Raw genomic sequence first — 13646 nt, 5'->3', positions numbered from 1 at the left:
GATTGGGCAGCAACAGTTATGTGGAAAAACACCACTTCTGCAGGTGTGCTACCAGGTACAGAAACTTGGGGATGGCACGTTCTGGGGGACCCCAGTGCACACCACAGAGCAAAAGGGAACGTTCTTCCATCACCAGTGCAGCCAACCCCAAAAAACTGCTTGCCAGGAACTGGTAAGTGCTGATATTAATGGACACTGGTAAGTGCTGATAGTAATGGACACAATTATTATGGTGACAGGACAGAATCATCAAATCCCAGCCTGGTTTGTGTTGAAGGGACCTTAAGGCTCATCCAGTTCCAACCCCTGCCACAGGCAGGACACCTTCCACTAGAGCAGCTTGCTCCAAGCCCCTGTGTCCAACCTGGCCCTGAACACTGCCAGGGATGGGGCAGCCACAGCTTCTCTGGGCAACCTGTGCCAGCGCCTCAGCACCCTCACAGGGAAGAGCTTCTGCCTTATATGCAACCTAAATGTCCCCTTTGTTTGAACCCAAATAGAACAGGTTTATGCTATACTTCCCGTTTGATGAGGCTAAAACATCCTGTGTATCCTTTCAACAAACTCTCGCAAAGCTATGAGCGCCTGGGCCTCCGCTGCACACAAAGAACCAGTCATCCTGCTGCTGCTCAGGAAGGTCATGAAAACATCCTGTATCTACAGATTCCTTCACAAAACGCCATTTACCATCCTTCCATTCTCTGGTTGCTGGGTTAATGATTCCAAAGAGCTCGTCATTGGTGACTGCTTTGGGGTTGAGGTCTGTCCAGACGGGACGCCGCTTCATTAGCTGGTAAGTCTTGTGGAGGGATTTCATCACCTGAGACTTGCCCGTGCCTGCGTTACCCACCACGAAGACAGAGTGACGGACAGTCAGCAGCTCCTCCAGCTGCACCACCTGGGGAAGAACACCCCCAGGTTTAGATAGAGATGCTAAACTGAAGCTCAGATCTACGACATTGCTCCCACTGGGGCTCTTCTTTAGAAAGATGTGACCCACAGACAAAGGGATTTGACACTGGGTTTGGTCTCGTTACTCTATAATCACAGTGGGTGAAACCCTCCAGCACTATTCACATCTGATGGCCAACAGCTGATGAGGCTCTGCTTTCCAGGGGCCACACTTCCCTAAGCCTACAAGAGTTTGCCCCTTTGGATGCCTCCAGAGAGGGAGGCTCTACAACCCCCCTTGGCAGCCTGTTCCAGGGCTCTGCCACCCTCAATGGCAAGAAGTTCTTCCTCATGTTGAGGTGAAACTTGCTGTGCTTATGTGTTTATGGTCATTCCTCCTTGTCCTGTCGCCGGGCACCACTGAAGAGCCTGGCACCATCCTCCTGGCACCCACCTTTGTGATACTGATCTGCATTGATGAGATCCCCTCTCAGTCTGCTCTTCTCCGGACTAACCAGGCCCAGCTCCTGTAATCTCTCCTTGTAAGAGAGATGCTCCAGACCCCTGACCATCCCTGTGGCCTCTGCTGGACCCTCTCCAGTAGCTCCTTGTCTTTCCTTGTACTGAGGAGCCCAGAATCCACAGCCTCCATCAAGGTCTGCAGAGCCCTCTTTGGGAAAGCAAAGATGGTTGAGAAAACCCAAGTGATGGATGGTGATGTAGGCACAGCAGAAGATCACTCGGCCTTACTTTGAGTATGAAGTTGTCCTCAGCCTGCAGCCGGAGGTCCAGCACCGCCTGCCTCACCAACGACTCAAAGTTCAGGTCACGCTTCCGAGGTACATCCAGAGCAGGGAAAAGGTCCCCAATGAGCCCCATGAACACCGGCACATCATCAGTCACAATCTTGGGGATGTTGAAGTCACGAAGTGAGCGCATCAGAACCTGCTCTTCGGGTCGCCCTGGGTCACCTCGCTTGAGGGAGCCGGCGACAACCAGCACTGACTTGATCGCACGTAAGCCCCAGTCGTAGTGATCCTGAACAGGGGAAAAAGCAAAGAAGGAAAACAAAAGGAGGGATGAGTTTGTGCTTACAGAGTACAACTCTTCATATTTCTGCTCTCTTAAGACCCTCCAGAGCACAGCTCAACAGTTGACTGCTTTGTATGGGAGACCATGGCTTCCATCAAGACTTCTAAAACACAGCACAAAGCTTCTGTGACAAGCATCGTCCACCCAGCCTCACGCTGGAACAGCCAAGATCAGGTTTTTCACCTGGAGTCCTCTTTCAACTCTTCTCTGGACCCAGCTCTGAGTTATGCAAATGATGACAAGGGAAAATCTGATGAATTAGAGCTTTGCACTGGAAGTGACCCTATCTGACATGACAGGGAACTTGCTCACAGATAGAATGGACATCAGAAACTCCTTACAGACAAGAGAATCAATAGGAAGCAAGAGACTGGAAAGCAAAGGGTCACTGGATACTACTTCAAACACGGTGTCATTTGAGCCCATTGGAAAATCTCTCCCATTAATACTGCTGGCCAAATGCTTTTGTCCTGGCAGATTCTTTAAAGTAAAGCAGTTCAAAAATGTCATTGCTCTGATGATGACAAACCTTCTCCTCTGCCAGAAGCTACTGCAATAGTTCAACAGCAGCTGTGAAGCTTTCGCCATAGAGATGAGTGGCAGAGTGCCACGTTCCTGCTGATTTTGGAGATCAACAGATTCATTGCACCATCCAGCCACAGAAGGGGCTCACCTTCTTGGACAGGAGCTCTCTGCAGAGCTGGTACAGGGTGATGAACTTCCTGGCCAGTGCCCGGGCCTCGATGAATCCCTCAGCCACCAACATGATCTCACAGATCAGCTCGAAGTCTGGCACAACCATTGCACAGGGCCTAAAGAGACAGACAAGAAAAGATTGCAGAGCGCAGTGGTTGCACAAGGCTGAAACCACCTGCAAATCCCCAGTACAAGTGAATTCCTCAAGGAAATGAAATCAAGCCTGCATGTTCCAAAAGACAATTTCTGCCATTGTTATAATACAGGTCACAAACCCTGACCTGGACTCACCTGAAAAGAGCTTTTAAGTTCTCAGGTAGCTCAGTTCGCCCTGCATAGCCAGGGTTCATGGTGATGAAAATGCCTACTGTGGGAACTAAGTTAATGTCTTCTCCAAGAAAATTGAAGGATTTCTTCTTTTCCCTTATTGCATCCTGCACACACTTCACCTAGGAACCAAGAGAGAGTTATAGTATCGGTGTTATGAACCAGACAACAGTGCTGCTTTCCTTACACTTGGCTCCATCTTAGGGGCTTATCCCTGCTTTGCTTTGGCTTTTTAGTGACCATACCAAGCTTTGTACATTGTTTGGAGATCTGTATGGCAGCATCAATGTCCCATCATAATCAGGCTTTGACAAAGCAGAAAAGAAGGCTGGAGAGACTGGCCAAAGAGCAAAGGAGTTGCAAGAATTTGCAACATTGGCTGAGAAGACAATGATGGACGTGGCTAAGGAAGAGCAGCTGAGGAGAAGTAAATGCCTCCAAAGCTGCCCACATCTCACCTTGGCTGTTGACATCACCTGCGGGACACTTCTCAGCACATCTCACAACAAAACCACCACCAAAAGCTGAATCATCTCTGAACTTCCCAAGCCAGCAGGAGGCCAGATGCCTGAGATGAGATTCGGGACTGGCCAAACATCCACAATGCAGCCAGCACCAAAATGTAGCCCCAATGACACAGTGCAGGTCACTGACCCCCTTCTCCCATCTTCACTCCCCACACACCACTGCTCTTCATGAGAACCCAAAACCCTCCTGTGGCTGCTCCAGACCCTGACTGGGCCCAGAAAAGGAGCAACATTTCCCATAAGCTTGCCCTCAGCTCAGTTGTAAACTGAACACTCGATATTGCTTTTAAAGACTTGAGGACATTAGATGCTTAATTTAAAAGCAAACCCACAAGGAAGAGGCTGTAAGACCTCCCCTGACACCTCCACTCACTAATGTATTGTCTTGTGTATTTGCCTGATTGCAAAAGACAAAAAACCCCTCTTTCCAAGGAGAGCAAGTTTATTAAAGCCAGATCACAGCACTCCAGTGAGGGAGAAATTCTCTATTCACTCCTCTAACCCTACTGCTCTTTGCCATCTTAAAGTTAAGCAATTAATCGATTCTTTCTCTGGAAGGAACTATATCGACATTAGCTGCATGACTAAGACAGCCAATTAAACATCACCATGGTTACAGCTCCTAATAGCAGCCAGGAAACATGATGATGGAATGACAGCCAGGCTGCTTCCTTCAGATGCTGCGCTCCAGCCAGGAGCGAGGGAATCATTAGCAGTTGAGTCATATCAGGGCTGCTTTTGTTCAGCTTCCTTTTTCATTTTAAGATCCTCAAAGACTTTTTTTCCCAATGGCAACTTTCAACTAGATCCTGATGGAAAAGAAATTGAGAGGGAACGATACATAAACCCCTGTTCCTGCCTGGGGCTTCTCTGGGACATCATGTCAGGTACCAATTACAAGTGAAAGAGAGATGAAAAGAGCGAGGAGTTCATGGAGGGGTTCAGAACAAAGTCTTTGACTGAAACATTCACAAAAGTGTAGAAACTTCTGGGCTCTCGATCCTTCTTTCTGCAATACCAAACCCAAAAGGGGGCCTAGGAAGAATTCAGCACCTTACTCAGACACTGGGATCCTAAAACCTGCACTCAGCTACAGCTGGGTCCAGAAGAACTCGATACTTTGGATACTTCAATTTGAAGTCCACCAAGGCTCAGCACTTTCAGTTCTACCCTTGTAACAGCTGTCTTGGTCTGGACAGTGCAGTTGAGCATCTGCCCTTTGCTCAAACTCCCCTGGCAGCTGAAATTAACTGGCACTTCCAGAGGATACTACTGAGATTTAGGCTCTGGAGAACAAACAGATAGAGCTCTCCTACAAAGCAAGAGCCAGAAGCGGGAGCATGGCCTGCTCTCACTGCTGCCCCAGGATTTCAGCTCCTGCCATAAGGATTCGCACCCACAGCACTTACCCTGGGTGCCTCCTCACCATCCCTGGGGCAGACAGGAGCAGGGTATGGAGCATCTCTCCTCCTGCAGTCCTTTGCCCTGTGTAAAACACCTCCAGATTTCCTTGTGGGTCAGTGAAATGAAGGGAAGGAGGTGGGAATGTGCCAGATTATGTATAAGCACAAGAGAACAAGACTCTCCAGCAGTTCTCTTCATCAGGGACTGTAGTGATAGGACAAAGGGGAACGGGTTTAAACTTAACTAGGAAGTTCTTTCCTGTGCGGGTGATGAGGCCAGTGCACCTCAAATCCACCCAGATTCATAGAATGGTTTGTGTTGGAAGGGACCATTAAGCTCGTCCAGATCCACCCCCTGCCACAGGCAGGGACCCCTTCCACTAGAGCAGCTTGCTCCAAGCCCCTGTCTCCAACCTGGCCTTGAACACTGCCAGGGATGGGGCAGCCACAGCTTCTCTGGGCACCCTGTGCCAGCACCTCAGCACCCTCACAGGGAAGAGCTTCTGCCTAAGAGCTCAGCTCAGTCTCCCCTCTGGCAGGTTAAAGCCATTCCCCTTGGCCTGTCACTACAGGCCCTTGTCCAAAGTCATCATTAATCTTGAATATAATCCTACTTGTTGAATATGACACATAACTTGCACCTGACTGAGGCAATAAGTAACCTCCGTAAGCCTGGACATGGATCTGCCCCAAGCACCTCTCTTTTCCTCCATGAAAATTATTCCCTACATGACTTAAGGCTACTCAGCCTGCCAAGGCAGCTCTCCTCCCTGAAATGATATGCTGCAGTTATCTCACAGACACCAGTGTCTTCCTCAGGTACAGAGCCATAGTGTGCACTGGTCTGGGAGAAGATGTTGTAAAGAATTGCCTCGACACAAATGCTGCAACTGCAGAGAGAAAAGGAGAGATAAAAATGCCACATTTCGTCAGTGCTGTGATATGCAGATGCTTAATCTTGGGATGTAATTCTTCACCTGCCTACACGTGGAACTGAAACTGGAAACAGGCACTTTCCATCTTTACCCTGGCTTCAAAGGCTGCATCACAGCTGTGCCTTGTTTGTATTTATTCACAAGCGTTTCTCCACTTACCTGTACAGCAACCACAGAGAGGACCTCAACTGAGATCCTGTTAAACTCATCAAAGCAGCCCCAGGCTCCTGTCTGGGAAAGGCCTTTGTAAATATTCCCACAAGACTGGAAGAGAAAAAGAAAATGACACAAATGAAATCCCAAACGGAATCAAGGAAGTGATTTCCCTGCCTGTTTATTTACATTTGCAGCCTATTGTGGGTATGGAACCAGCAGGCACAAGTCAATTATAATATTTATAGCTCTGCTGCTTGCCACTTGATTTGCTAATTGCACTTTAGCAGCTCTGTGCACTGCTTTCATTTAAAGGTTACCTGGGCTGAGTGATGCTTGGCTCCCAAAATGCCTGTACCCAAAGCAAGACTTGGCCCAACAGTTCAGCTTTCTGCAGTGGCCGAAGGTTTGGCACGTTTTGGACTTGTTATAGGAGAGGATCCTGAGAAAAGCAGGACAGGTTCCTTCCCATGCCAGTTCAACACAGGAATAGTAAAGAAGGCAGAAGCTCTTTCCTGTGAAGGTGCTGAGGCGCTGGCACAGGGTGCCCAGAGAAGCTGTGGCTGCCCCATCCCTGGCAGTGTTCAAGGCCAGGTGGGACACAGGGGCTTGCAGCAAGCTGCTCTAGTGGAAGGTGTCCCTGCCCATGGCAGGGGGTTGGAACTGGATGAACTTTAAGGTCCCTTCCAACACAAACCAGTCTGTATTCTATAAGAAATGACCAGCACCAAAATATCAGCACAGCCTCCATCTCATCTGAATAGGCCACAGTTTAGGAAACATTTCACAAGGAGTCTACCTCCAGAAGGGAATGGGAAGGTGTAATGAGGCAGAGAACACAGTTCGGGTCTCTGCCTCTTGAAGAACCTTGTACAAGTAGAAAACCTGGTACAAGTAGAAAAGTGAGGAGGAAGAGGTGTTCTGCAGAAAGGAACATAGCAGAGATTTGAGAGGTGGTGGATCAAAGCAATGGAATACTCCTATCCTTCATGTCCTATCAGGCCCTGAGCACCCCCAGCCCCATGTGACAATACCACGGCCGAGGTGGGAGTAGTACCTTGTAGTCCATCTGCTCGGAGCAGTTGAACACATACACCATGATGCCCAGGGCTCGCCCCAAATCCTTCGTAGTCTCCGTCTTGCCAGTGCCTGCAGGGCCCGCAGGTGCTCCGCTCATGGTCAAGTGCAGCGACTGGGTCAGGGTGATGTAACATCTTCCAGAGTGAAGGATGAAGGAACAAAGGAAAGAGGCTGAGCCTTGGTCCAACAGGTCACTGTTGGGCTGCAGAGAAACAGCACTAGGGCAAGGCACTCAGGAGAGCCTTTCTTCTGGAAAGCTGCACATAAGCAGGACATAATGGGCAACCTGATCTAGTTCAAGATGTCCCTGCTCATTGCAGGAGGGTTGGACTAGATGAGCTTTGAAGGTCCTTTTCAAACCAAACTATTCTATGACTCTATGTCTAAGCTGAAAGTCCTCTTGGGCATTACTTACCACTTCTGGCCACCTGTGTTTTCTTCAAGAGATACTCATCTTCCACTAAGGTCTGTCCAACCCCTTCACATCAGGCGGGGCGCTCTCTGGATCCTGACACCATTGGGCATGACTCATTGACACTGGGCATGTCCCACATAGTATGAGAAAAGGGCAGCTTTTCTGAAAGACCTTCCTCTTGTTTTCCCACTGCTCTTCATCCCAAAAGATCCCATTCCCCACCATTGAGAGAAACCTGCTCTGACGGCCTATGAATGATGCCACTCAACACTGCAGCAAGCTCAAAAGCTTCTCCATCATGCTGATGACGGACACCAGGGAGGTGCCCACATGGGGGTGTCCATACTCCCTGTATAAGCCACAGAACAGTAGTCAATAGAGCCAACAAAAGCTGATAATGCAGGGAGAGACTGGTTCAGCTGGCTAACATGGGTGACTAGGGCCACCCAGATGCTCCTAGCTACTGAAATACAACATAGGGTGGAAAGATTTGACAAAGGATCCACAGGAGACTTGCACACTTCTGGACTGGCTGCTGGAAGCCAGGTGCAACAACACAGAGCATCTCAAGTCAACCTACGTGTCTCTACTGAGAGAACTGATGTCTACTCCAAGATGGGATGAAAGCATTCTAGACTCACAAACTCCATGGACTGGGGACATCCTGTGCACAGGCAGACATCCACAAGTGAGCAAAATCTGTGAGCTAAATCCCACCTTGTGATCTGAGGCACAGATACTCCAAGGAGTAACACCATCAAATCACAAACCAGGGAAGAGTTAGAGCTCGGCCACCAGATGTTCCAACATGGAGCAAGAACAACCTCTTTGGCTGGCAGCTCTTTGTCTCAGTGCATGGCAAAGCCCAGCTGTGACGGTGTTTCCCAGGGACTTACCTGTCAGTCAGTGGAGTGATGACGAGCCGTGGGGTATTCCCAAGGTACTCATAGGAGTAGAGGAACTGAGCATCACAGATGTTGGCAAAGCAGTGCCGCTCCTCATCTGACCATCGGTGCCGGAGCTGCGACAGCCAAATGAACGCCTGGGCATTGTCCACCTGGAACACACCCACAAGCACCATCATGGGAAGGCCAGGAATGCCAGGCACACAGAGCCAAAGCACCAAAAGGATGACTGCAATGAAGTGTTCACTGGGGGTGGACTGGTTCTCACTGACAAGGCAGGTGTGGTGGGGAAGGTCATCTCCCCATCTCCCACCAGTAGAGGGTAGGAACCAAGTTAGCAATGACCTTGGTGGGAGAGGAAAAAGTGCATAACCAAAACCAGAAAGAGCAGCACAAGACGGGACTGTCCATCAGGGACTGTAGCGACAGGACAAGGGGTGATGGGTTTAAACAGATAAAGGATAAAGCCACAACCCAGCACACTCAGAGCACCTTCCCACCCACCCCCAGGCCTGGACACTTGACACAAGATGAAGGACAGGAGAGTGCTGTGGGAAAGGCATGCAGGACAAAGGAGTCCCAAAACAGTCCCTGTGGCCCCATACCAGACTGAGTGGGCTGCATCCAGCAGCCTCCCAACATATTGTTGTCATCCACCAACGTGGGGCCACACTCTTGCCCATGGTGGGAACGTGGCAAGTGCAACAAGCCCTTTGGTGTTGCATGGCCACGATCCAGAACAGCTCTGCTTACAGTGGCTTTCTGCCCCCTTACTGCAAACAGTGCAGAAGTACATTTAGTGATGTACCTCCCACTGGATGGCCTGTGGTTGGTCTCTCACTCCTGCAACCCCTGCCCCAAGTCCCATGAGAGGTCCATGCTGAGCTGCAAACACAAACCTTCTGCACTATCATCTTTGACACCACATCCCGAGCGTGCACGTCGATGGTGCATATGGTCATGATTTTCTGCCTGTCACCCTTGGAGAGCTGCCCAATGAGCATGGTCACGAGGGCATTCAGCTGGGCCACTTGCTTCTTGTGATACTCCTTCATCGCGTTCTCGTAGCCTTCCTCCACCCTGGCGAAGGCAATCCCAACCTCGGCTGTCCACCAGATCTGGGTGCAGGTAAGAGCCACCTATGGAAAAGGACTGGCTCAGTACCATGATAAAACCAAGGCTTCCTTACCTGCCAGAGTGTCTGATCCCCAGGGAGATCAAGGATGAAGTAACCGTGACATGAAATTAAGTGTTCTGTCATACAGCAGTCACAGCAGACAGGACAACGGGGATCTGCCCCGTGACATTCATTTCAAACACCCTATCGGTGGCAGACATATTTAGCAGCTACTTATTAGTAAATCAGCACCTTTCACGTGCTTGACACAGCAGAGGAGGAAGAGCTGAAGACCACAAAGCTGTCAGAGATGCATCTGAGGGGCTCTTTTCTCACTAGACCTTACCACTTGGTTGTCCTGCTGCACCTCTGGCTCTCTGGGTGTATAGATCCACAGGGTGCAGCAGGCATTGCCCAAACTCCCAGGCTCTGTAACCCAGCCAAGAGCATATCTTGCCTGGAGTCCCTGTCAGAGAATGGAGCTCAGCCTGGAAACCATCAGGAGATTGCCGGGATCACAGAACCCCAGGCTGGTGGGGATTGGAAGGGCCCTTAAAGCTCACCCAGTTCCAACCCCTGCCACAGGCAGAGACACCTTCCACTAGAGCAGCTTGCTCCAAGGCCCTGTGTCCAACCTGCCCTTGAACACTGCCAGGGATGGGGCAGCCACAGCTTCTCTGGGCACCCTCTGCCAGTGCCTCAGCACCCTCACAGGGAAGAGCTTCTGCCTTAGAGCTAACCTGAACTTCCTCTTTCATTTTGAACCCATCACTCCTTGCCCTGTCACTACAGTCGCTGATGAAGGTCCCTCTCCAGCATCCTTGTAGCCCCCTTCAGACACTGGAAGCTGCTCTGAGGTCTCCACACAGCTTCTCTTCTCCAGGCTGAACAGCCCCAATGTTCTCAGCCTGTCTCTATACAGGATATTCTGCAGCCTCTGATCATCCTTGTGGCCTCCTCTGGACTTGCTCCCACAGGTCCATGTCCTTAACAGGATAAAGGACAACCCATCCTCCCTGCTGCACAGCAAAGTGGAGGCCAGAAACTTCCACATCCACTGCTAGAGGCCACTACTTAAAGAAGGGAAAGGCAGGACTAAAGGGAAACCAAGCACTGCCTTTCCCACGTGCCAACCTGAGTGGAGATGAGGAGCAGTGCAGATACCTGGGCAGGGTAGTCGAAGAGCCACTGCTCCCTTGGCTTCTCCTCATAAGCCACAACAGCTTCCGTCATCTCATCTCTCACAGTAGCTCTCATGCTTTCCAGGACATGATTCAGCCAGACCTCAACCTGGAGGAGAGATTAAATGACAGTAACACATTTGCTCTTCTTAAGTGCCTTTGGTAATCAGTGAAGACAGTGAGGACCTTTCTAGCGTGGGACCAAAAGCTGTGGTGTAAGGAGGAATTAAATTACACACCATCTCTTCCAGCCTTTCTCATGCATAAAGGAAGAGCAGTGAAGCTTTGCAATGTCTTGGCAGGAGATGCCCACACAAGGCCAGGAGAGCAGACTCCACTGATAGTTCTGATAGACAAGGGCTTCCCTCTCACCTGCCCGCTGCAGTCACAGGGCTCACTGAAGCTGACATATTCCTCCTCTCTGCTGTACATTCCCAGGCCAACTTTGGTCGCCTTTTGCTCAGAATCCAGCTGGAATTTAATGTGGGCCAAGCTGTCAAAAAGCTTGGGAAGATGATGCTGCACCTGCAAAAGGACTTGGATAAGTAAAGCAACTGAGGTAGGACAAGGAGAATAGAGATCACCATTCATGTCACAGGAGCAATTATGTTCAGAAAGCATGCTCGTGGACGTCTTGGTAACACCACATCTTCTCACACAAGGCCAGGATACTGCCACCACAAGCCTCCTGCTGTCTCTCCCGATGCTTCCACCTGTTTCTGCATCAGTTAGACGGGCTTAATGAACCGCATTTCCCACTGGGAAAACATCTCACGTGGAGCAAAAGCACAGCAAACGTTCAAACACTGCAGGACCTCCTAGCCTCCATTTCCCTACACGACAGGTCTCTTAACTTCTCTCCACCTCATCCTATTCTCAGCACACTGCCGAGTTTTCTTCACTATGAACCCTTCTGGGTTTTCAGTACTAGAAATCAATTTTGCGCCAATGAAAAGCCCTGACTTGTCCTCTGTGGAGAAGAAAGACCTTTTTATTTCTGCCCAAGAACCATGATAAAATGCTCAACAACCCAGACCTACAAAACTACTCCCTTCTTGGACAAAACCACTCGAGGAAAAGAGTAATTCCCTCATGTCCTGTTCACACCCAGATGAATGTGAAAAGCCAGCAGGTTGATGCTAGCACCACTGCTGCAGGCTCTCAACATCAGCCCAGCAGGTCACCAACGCTGCTTCTAGATCACTAGAGAACACAGCTAAGACACTGTGTCACGCTGTCACAGGCTCCTCCCAGCACGGATGTCCCCACAGCAAGGGTCAGCTCACAAAGCTGTCTCCCTCTGAGGACAGAGACAGGAGATGGACACACTCCCATGGGTAGGATGAGAAACAAGCAGAGCCTGTGATGCCTGGTGCTTTCAGAGACAAATGGGTGGGCTTGTCCATTTAATTCCTCCTCGGTGACTCACAAAGGATTACAACACTGCCTCTCACAAGCTGTCCTGCAGGTGAGGACAGCTTCTTACTGGTGTCTAAGCAGGGCTAAATCCCAGAAGGTGGAAAGGAGAAGCAATGGGCACTCAGCTTCCCTCAGATAAGATTTTAATGGAGATATGATTAGAGTAAACCACAGAAACCTTTTCTTACACCTCGGAGGTCCCACTCCCAAATCCCCACTGTACATTCCCAGCCTCTGCCCTGGCTGCAGGACATTGGCTGCACTCGGTCCTTGGTGCAACCCTGCCACCAGCACCCTGACTACACCTGAATCTGTACAAGTTCAATATCCAGTTGAAGAGGATAATAACATTAATCCTTCTTTAGGAATTACCACTTTGAAACTACAGTGGAAAGGCTGAAAGCGAATCTGTGTGTGATCCCACTTGACATTTGCTTTGATTTTACTGCAAACAGTTTTGAATAACAGAAAGCACCACGAATTTCGTCTTCCTCCGTGGAGCACTGCAACACAGCATCTTCTGTTTGCTTCCTGGGGTTTTTTTCCTCTCCGTTTTAAATATCAATCAATATGTATTTATGATACTCTGCAGGCTTAAATCACCCAGCAGCAGAAACAGATATAAGCAGTTAAAGGTGCTCACATGAATGCTGAAAATGATGAAAAGCTTAAAGTAGGTGAGATTACTCACTGCTGACAGAGGGACTAAGGAAGAGCAGAGAAACCACTTCCTAAACCAGCAAGGGCACCACAAGTTCCTCCACAGGAGGGTCCAAAAACCCATCAAAGCCAACAGGAGGAATGGTGTATTTGGATCATTTCCCCATACCTGGCACTCAGGCACCACCCCCAGAAACCCAGCCTGGAGAGTAGAAGAAGGTGCAGGCCTGACCCTGGAGCTGTGCAGGGATGGATGGCAACCCAGGAGATCTCCTTGCTTGCCTTGGCCATAGCGACTGTCTCTCCACCAGCTGTGTTACCTTTTTCAGGCTGTGCTCTTCTCTTCCCCTATAATCAGGACATTCCCAAAGACCTTTGCATGGTGGAAGGAAGAAGCAGGTGATTTGCAAATGCCTCTTCTGCTAAAACAAGGGACCTCTCCAAGCCACCAGCTGTCAACACTGCCATATGTGAATGACCAGTCTGTGGCTGTTTCAACAGCAGATGCTCTTTGGTGGCATCCCAGGTTGGGGACTCAAGGTCAGCAAGAAGTTTTGGCTGAGCCCCTCAAGAAAGATGGTTTCCTCCAACCTCACTGTATCCCAGCAGAAAGAAAACCACTATTTTTATGGCATCAAAAGTGTAGCTCTACTCTGTGCAGCACTTTCAGAACCATCTGCAAGTATCACCAGCGTTAATCAGACAACACACAGGCACATGTTGCCTTTTAAAGATGACAGATGAGGGTCAGCTGTGAAAGAATCATTATTACTCCAAGTAAAAGGTTGGGAGAAAAAGCACTGAAGATGCTACAGGTGAGTCCCAAGACAGCATCTTCCACGCTC

The 13646-nt window shown here is 49.6% G+C and overlaps 2 protein-coding genes across 2 annotated transcripts in view; both read right to left on the bottom strand.

The window, feature by feature from the left end:
- Positions 1–4859, bottom strand: part of DNAH9 (dynein axonemal heavy chain 9) — a 127751-nt gene extending 122892 nt beyond the window's left edge. The window contains exons 1-4 of the mRNA XM_061461934.1: positions 2971–4859; positions 2657–2795; positions 1642–1929; positions 688–898 (exon numbers count right to left, since the gene is read on the bottom strand). Coding sequence (XP_061317918.1) covers positions 688–898; positions 1642–1929; positions 2657–2795; positions 2971–3029 — 697 coding nt within the window. The 5' untranslated portion in view covers positions 3030–4859. The remainder of the gene's footprint in view (positions 1–687; positions 899–1641; positions 1930–2656; positions 2796–2970) is intronic.
- Positions 4860–5393: 534 nt separating this feature from the next.
- LOC133273630 (dynein axonemal heavy chain 9-like) overlaps positions 5394–13646 on the bottom strand; it is a 40787-nt gene continuing 32534 nt past the window's right edge. Inside the window, exons 23-29 of the mRNA XM_061462019.1 lie at positions 11095–11247; positions 10706–10831; positions 9324–9563; positions 8416–8576; positions 7082–7238; positions 6031–6135; positions 5394–5826 (exon numbers count right to left, since the gene is read on the bottom strand). Of these exons, the coding sequence (XP_061318003.1) occupies positions 5752–5826; positions 6031–6135; positions 7082–7238; positions 8416–8576; positions 9324–9563; positions 10706–10831; positions 11095–11247 (1017 nt within the window). The 3' untranslated portion in view covers positions 5394–5751. The remainder of the gene's footprint in view (positions 5827–6030; positions 6136–7081; positions 7239–8415; positions 8577–9323; positions 9564–10705; positions 10832–11094; positions 11248–13646) is intronic.

Source organism: Pezoporus flaviventris, unplaced genomic scaffold (assembly GCF_033815535.1).
Source record: "Pezoporus flaviventris isolate CSIRO_AGI_PZ_B2104156 unplaced genomic scaffold, CSIRO_AGI_Pfla_v1 ptg000034l, whole genome shotgun sequence".
Taxonomy (NCBI): Eukaryota; Metazoa; Chordata; class Aves; order Psittaciformes; family Psittacidae; genus Pezoporus; species Pezoporus flaviventris.
Note: the sequence above shows the minus strand (reverse complement) of the source record. Positions and strands in the feature narration are given on the sequence as shown.